Below are 6,645 nucleotides of genomic sequence, written 5' to 3'. Positions count from 1 at the left end.
GAACCCCCCCGCCCCTTGGTTCACTCTACTTCCCTGTAAGCTAACCACCCTCCCCTCCTCCCTTTAATCATTGCTTGCAGAGCCAATAAAGTCATTGTTGCTTCACATTCATGCATTCGTTATTCATTCATCACACAGATAGGGGGATGACTACCAAGGTATCCCAGGAGGGGTGGTGGAGGAGGGAAGGAAAATGCCACACAGCACTTTAAGCACAGCACTTTAAAAGTTTACAACTTTAAAATTTATTGAATGACAGCCTTCTTTTTTTTGGGCAATCCTCTGTGGTGGAGTGGCTGGTTGGCCGGAGGCCCCCCCACCGCGTTCTTGGGCGTCTGGGTGTGGAGGCTATGGAACTTGGGGAGGAGGGCGGTTGGTTACAGAGGGGCTGCAGTGGCAGTCTGTGCTCCAGCTGCCTTTGCTGCAGCTCAACCATACACTGGAGCATACTGGTTTGGTCCTGCAGCAGCCTCAGCATTGAATCCTGCCTCCTCTCATCACGCTGCCGCCACATTTGAGCTTCAGCCCTGTCTTCAGCCCGCCACTTACTCTCTTCAGCCCTCCACCTCTCCTCCCGGTCATTTTGTGCTTTCCTGCACTCTGACATTATTTGCCTCCACGCATTCGTCTGTGCTCTGTCAGTGTGGGAGGACAGCATGAGCTCGTAGAACATTTCATCGCGAGTGCGTTTTTTTTTCTTTCTAAGCTTCACTAGCCTCTGGGAAGGAGAAGATCCTGTGATCATTGAAACACATGCAGCTGGTGGAGAAAAAAAAAGGGACAGCGGTATTTAAAAAGACACATTTTATAAAACAGTCGCTACACTCTTTCAGGGTAAACCTTGCTGTTAACATTACATACATAGCACATGTGCTTTCGTTACAAGGTCGCATTTTGCCTCCTCCCACCGCGTGAACGGATTTTGGTTGAATGCCAGCAAACATACACTGCAATGCTTTGTTCTACAGTGATTCCCAAGTACGTGTTACTGGCCTGGAGTGGTAAAGTGTCCTACCATGAAGGACGAAATAAGGCTGCCCTCCCCAGAAACCTTTTGCAAAGGCAGAACCGCAAATGCCAGGGCAAAGTAATCCTTTCACATGCTTGCTTTTAAACCATGTATAGCATTTTAAAAGGTACACTCACCAGAGGTCCCTTCTCCGCCTGCTGAGTCCAGGAGGCAGCCTTGGGTGGGTTCGGGGGGTACTGGCTCCAGGTCTAGGGTGAGAAACAGTTCCTGGCTGTCGGGAAAACCGGTTTCTCCGCTTGCTTGCTGTGAGCTATCTACAACCTCCTCCTCATCATCTTCTTCGTCCCCAAAACCTACTTCCGTATTGCCTCCATCTCCATTGAAGGAGTCAAACAACACGGCTGGGGTAGTGGTGGCTGAACCCCCTAAAATGGCATGCAGCTCATCATAGAAGCGGCATGTTTGGGGCTCTGACCCAGAGCGGCTGTTCACCTCTCTGGTTTTCTGGTAGGCTTGCCTCAGCTCCTTCAGTTTCACGCGGCACTGCTTCGGGTCCCTGTTATGGCCTCTGTCCTTCATGCCCTGGGAGATTTTCAGAAAGGTTTTGGCATTTCGAAAACTGGAACGGAGTTCTGATAGCACGGATTCCTCTCCCCAAACAGCGATCAGATCCCGTACCTCCCGTTCGGTCCATGCTGGAGCTCTTTTGAGATTCTGGGACTCCATCATGGTCACCTGTGCTGATGAGCTCTGCATGGTCACCTGCAGCTTGCCACGCTGGCCAAACAGGAAATGAGATTCAAAAGTTCGCGGTTCTTTTCCTGTCTACCTGGCCAGTGCATCTGAGTTGAGAGCGCTGTCCAGAGCGGTCAGAATGGAGCACTCTGGGATAGCTCCCGGAGGCCAATACCATCGAATTGTGTCCACAGTACCCCAAATTCGAGCTGGCAACGTCGATTTAAGCGCTAATCCACTTGTCAGGGGTGGAGTAAGGAAATCGATTTTAAGAGCCCTTTAAGTCGAAATAAAGGGCTTCATTGTGTGGACGGGTGCAGGTTTAAATCGATTTAACGCTGCTAAATTCGACCTAAAGTCCTAGTGTAGACCAGGGCTCAGTGACACTAGATGGGACAGAACACCACACCCAGAAGGTATGTGGGTTACAATAAGACCTTGAATTAATTAAATTGACTTATTACCTTTTGATAATGTGTAACATCCCATGTGAGTTTTATTTTGAGATGGTAAACAATATCTTCTAACCATCTTTATTTGGCTTTTTGTTATTTCTTAATATCTTTTGAAATGGTATTTTGACTAATAAAACTCATAAGTTTAAAATAATTCAGTAGTCTGCACATTCTCTAAGGAATAGAGATCCAAAGACCAGTGAGAAACTAGTTGAGGTAACTGGCTAATTAAAACTATTTAACTAAAATATGTAAGTTTATAACATTTCTTTCTCTGAGTGGCCTGTAACAGATGCTTCAAAGGAAGGTGCAAGAAGCACCAGACTGGACAATTATGGAATAACCAACCGCTAGGTGAAGTTCCTTCCTGACCCCCCATCAGTAAGTGATTGATTTCTGCCCAGAAGCATAAGGACTTCTAGTAGAGCTGCTCCTTTCTGCAAGAATATGTTGATTTTGATGAAATTTAATTTTAATTTAATTCAATTTCAACATTTTTGGAACCAAATGTTTTGATTTTTCATTTCAAAATGACTTTTCATTTTGAAATGTGTTAGAAAAAAATTAAAAATCTAAAAAGTCAAAATTGAAATGAAATGCTTCAACTGAGCTGAAACAAATATTTTTGAAAATTGTGGGATGCTTCAGAACTCGACATTTTATTCTGACTTGTCATGAAAACAAATTTTGAAATAGCAGAATTTTGCACAAAATGGAAATTCCAGTTCCTGCACAGCTCTAGGTTATATAGCTTAACAACATTTTCCTAGTTAATGTAACTCTGGATTTTATCATTATCCATATAAATGTCTTTTTTTTTTGTATCCCACTAAGATCATGGCCTCAATTATATACTTGAGTCAATGAGTTCCACAGGTTAATAATTCTTTTTGCATAAAAAAAGTTACAACCGCACTGTGTTGCTTTTCAAGTACATTGAATGTTACTTTGTTCTTGTAATATGAGAAAGTAAATCAAAGTGTACATGCATGACTTAGTAACCCTGATTGTTTCCCATGTGTATGAACAGTCCAAATTTTTCCATCCGTTGAAGCCAGTGGACTTTCACTAGGGAGGACTCTTTTAGTTTAATTAAAACTTTGAAAGAAGATTTAAAATTCTCAGTATGCAAAATGACAACTGAAATTCTTAGATACCCGGAGTGCTGACCTATAAAATTTCTAGTCTGCCCAGCAATATCTTGGGTTAGTTAGTTATTTTTTCTAATTGGTTCCTGTGTGCATTACTAAACACTAGACCGCCAGTCTCTGCTGAAACTTGTAAACACAGACAGAGTGACTTTGACCTTTGGAAGCTTGTGTTCACTACTGCCGCTTTATGGGTTTTAAAAAAAATCACATGGACTGACTTACTGGAAACACTTTATATCCCTTTGTTTATTAGTCACAGATAGCTTGTTATAATAAGCCAGGCTAATACGAATGATCACGTTCCAGATAAATGTGCTTTCGCTTTTAGGATGGCAAACAGATTAGATCTTCCTTTTTTGCAGTTTTAAAGCTCCTTTCACTCAGAAAGATACCAAAGGGCTTCATGAACTAGGTGTACACTGGTTTCAGAGTAGCAGCCGTGTTAGTCTGTATTCGCAAAAAGAAAAGGGGTACTTGTGGCACCTTAGAGACTAACAAACTTATTTGAGCATAAGCTTTCGTGAGCTACAGCTCACTTCATCGGATGCCAATGAAGTGAGCTGTAGCTCACGAAAGCTTATGCTCAAATAAATTTGTTAGCCTCTAAGGTGCCACAAGTCCTACTCCTTTTCTTTTTAGGTGTACACACAATACCAATGAAGTGCAGCCATCTTGGGGGAGGAAGAGGGTAGCAGCTAGGTAGCTAACTGACATGCAGCACATTGTACAGTATCAGAAGGCCAAGGGCACTAGGGGAAACAGTGTGATAGGGCAGTGAATGTCCATTCAGACGAGATGGGATGTTGGTTAGTTGGGTTTCATCTAAACATCCCCCATTGCCACCACCCCATACAAAGAGTAAATCACATGAAATTTATCTATTTCTGAAGGCTGAAAACCCGAAAACCCAGAACATGACCAAGGCAAATGGCATTCAAGCATCTTCAGAAGAAAGGGCTCTCCACTTCCTGTACAGCAGTGATGTCCAACCAAGAAAACTGTCCAGCATTTTCCTGGTGGCTCCCATTCTGTGTTTCCAGTCTTGCTCTGAAGCACTTTTGCTTACCCACTTTCTGAGGAGTCCTCCTCAAATGCTCCCCATAAGCTATTCCACTAATTTCTGTGATGCCTCCTTTGAAGCAAAAAGGAGGCATGTGAAGAGGACCAATAGCAGATGGCTGAGTGAAGGCCTGATACAAAAAGTTGGGCTGAACCTCTTACTAGACGGTATAACAACTATTACAGACAGTAAGTAACCTCTCTACTGCCACCACCACTAAAATAAGTCCATTTAATGGATATTCACTGTCTAAAATGATTGTGAGTTCTCCAGTATGATCCTTCTGTCACTTTCTTTACCGTTCTTAAAATGAATTAAGCAGGGCTGTCCTTAGGCATACGCAGCATACGCTGCTGCGTAGGGCACCAGAAAATTTGAGGCAGGACCAGGGGTGGCGTTTTTTGGGTGGGCAGCCAGGGCGGGTGCCCAGGGTGGCATGGCAAAGAGGGTGCTATGTGCTGGCCTGGCCCAATGCTCCATGCGTGCCGCAGCCAAGCAGCCGCTGCAGCGCTGGTTCCTCTCCAGCCCAGCCCCTCCCTCTGGCTGCTCTCGGCCGGCAGGCCCAGGGCTGCCTTCTCCCTACCCATGACCCCTGCCCACTTGCTCCTCTTGGCCAGCTGGCTGCCGGCTCCTGACAGTGACGGGGGTGGAGAGGAGCTCTCAGCCTCTGCAGCTCCTCTCTGGCCCCATCTCCTCCCCCAGAGGCTAGTACCACTTGGTGGTGCGAGGGGGTGGGGGGAAGGCTCGGTGGCAGGCCCGGGGGTTTCTGGTTGCCGCGCTGCGGACAGCTGGGCTCCCCCGTGACACAGCCCCCGCCTCCTCCCTGTGCTCTTAGGTTCCTACCGGGCCTGGGGCAGTGCTGGTGGGAGGGTGCTGAGCATGCAGCTCCCCCTCTCGCCCCGTGCACCCATCCCGGCCCTGCCATTATTCAAATGCGGAGGCCAGGGAGCACGGGGTTCCCGGACCATGCGGGGCAGGAGGCAGCACCATCATCCAGTGGATGGACACCCCGACCAGTGGGCGCTCCTTGTTCCAGATAAAACACCTTGACCTGGGCCCCAGGGAGTAACTGGAGACCAGTTCCCCCTGCCCCATCCCCCCCACCAGCACCCCTGGGGGAGACCAGTTCCCCCTACCCTATCCCCCTACACCAGCACCCCTGGGGGAGACCCATCACCAGCAGGGCGGCTCGGTATCCTTTGCTACCTCGTCCATGCCCCCCGGGCTGTGAGCCCAGGCTGCAGCAGCATCTGCCCTGTACGAAGCTCAGTACGTGTCAGCAATGGGGCGGTGGAGACATAGTCCATCAGCATTATAGCGTCCTTAATTTGTTTAAACTGGTTTTAATAAAGTGCATGTGGCAAGTTTTCCATTACTATAAGCTTATGTTTGTGTTGCTAAGAGCAAGTTGGGCATAGGGGTACCAGCATAGGCAGGGCCATCCCTAGCCATTTGGGTGCCGGGAGGGCGGAGGGGGCTGCATAGGGCCCCAGGCCTCTGGGGGGAGCACCTGCTTCCCTTCCTCCTCCCCCTCCCTCCCCCCGCCAGGGTCTGGGCTGCACTCAAGGCCTGCGGGGCCCGGGAGGCAGGAGCTGTGGGGAGCCACTTTGGGGGCCCCCACAGGCCCAGAATGACCCGGGGGATCAGCGGAGGCCAGGAGCAGCCCACTCCATTTCCCTCACCCCGGCCCCAGCTGTGTTACTTGGGGGAAGGGGTCTCCCTCCGCACTCACCGGCAGCGGCGGGAAGTGGAGTAGCCTGGCCCCAGCCTGCTCTACTCTGCCAGCTCCCAGCCATGGCGCTCTGCTTCCCGCCACCGGTGAGTGCGGGGGATGGTCCTTTCCCCAGCCCCCCACCTGCACTCACCGGCGGCGGGAAGTGGAGTGACCTGGTCCTAGCCCGCTCTGCTCCGCTCCCTCCGCCCCAGTCATGTCGCTCGGGGGAGGGGATTTGGGAAGAGGGGAGGAGTCCCTTCCGCACTCACCAGCGGCGGGAAGCAGAGCGACGCGGCTGGGAGCTGGCGGAGTAGAGCGGGCTGGGGCCGGGCTACTCCGCTTCCCGCCGCTGCCGTTGAGTGCGGGATTGCTGCGGGAAGAGGTGGAATGGGGGCAGGCCGGGAGCGGAGCAGGAGGGAAGGCTAAGAGGCAGGGCGGAGGGAGTTGTCTGGGGCCCCACACCCCACTAGGGACGGCCCTGCCCCTTGCAGTGGGCGCAGCCCGCGAGGGAGCTGGCTGAGGGATAGGGCTGGTCGCCGGAGCTGGTGCTGCCGCATATG

General features: G+C 49.9%; 1 protein-coding gene across 1 annotated transcript; it reads right to left on the bottom strand.

Moving 5' to 3' along the window:
* Nucleotides 1-221: 221 nt before the first annotated feature.
* Nucleotides 222-6,304, bottom strand: LOC142069052 (uncharacterized). The gene is made up of 3 exons (XM_075119343.1): nucleotides 6,104-6,304; nucleotides 1,147-1,747; nucleotides 222-759 (listed from the first exon to the last, which is right to left on the bottom strand). The coding sequence occupies exons 2-3, from the start codon at nucleotides 1,724-1,726 to the stop codon at nucleotides 239-241; spliced, it is 1,101 nt and encodes a 366-aa protein (XP_074975444.1). The 5' UTR covers nucleotides 1,727-1,747; nucleotides 6,104-6,304; the 3' UTR covers nucleotides 222-238.
* Between the last annotated feature and the right edge of the window lie 341 nt (nucleotides 6,305-6,645).

This window comes from Caretta caretta, chromosome 14 (genome assembly GCF_965140235.1).
Source record: "Caretta caretta isolate rCarCar2 chromosome 14, rCarCar1.hap1, whole genome shotgun sequence".
Lineage (NCBI taxonomy): Eukaryota > Metazoa > Chordata > Testudines > Cheloniidae > Caretta > Caretta caretta.
The sequence above is the reverse complement of the archived record's forward strand: the minus strand, read 5'-3'. Positions and strand labels throughout refer to the sequence as shown.

Bases quoted from the DNA above. Each gene is read 5' to 3' on its own strand.
- LOC142069052 (XM_075119343.1), bottom strand. From the start codon at position 1,726: ATGCAGAGCTCATCAGCACAGGTGACCATGATGGAGTCCCAGAATCTC. The intron at 760-1,146 runs GTGAGTGTACCT...TTTCTCCACCAG, and splicing joins AGGCGGAGAAGGGACCTCTG to CTGCATGTGTTTCAATGATC.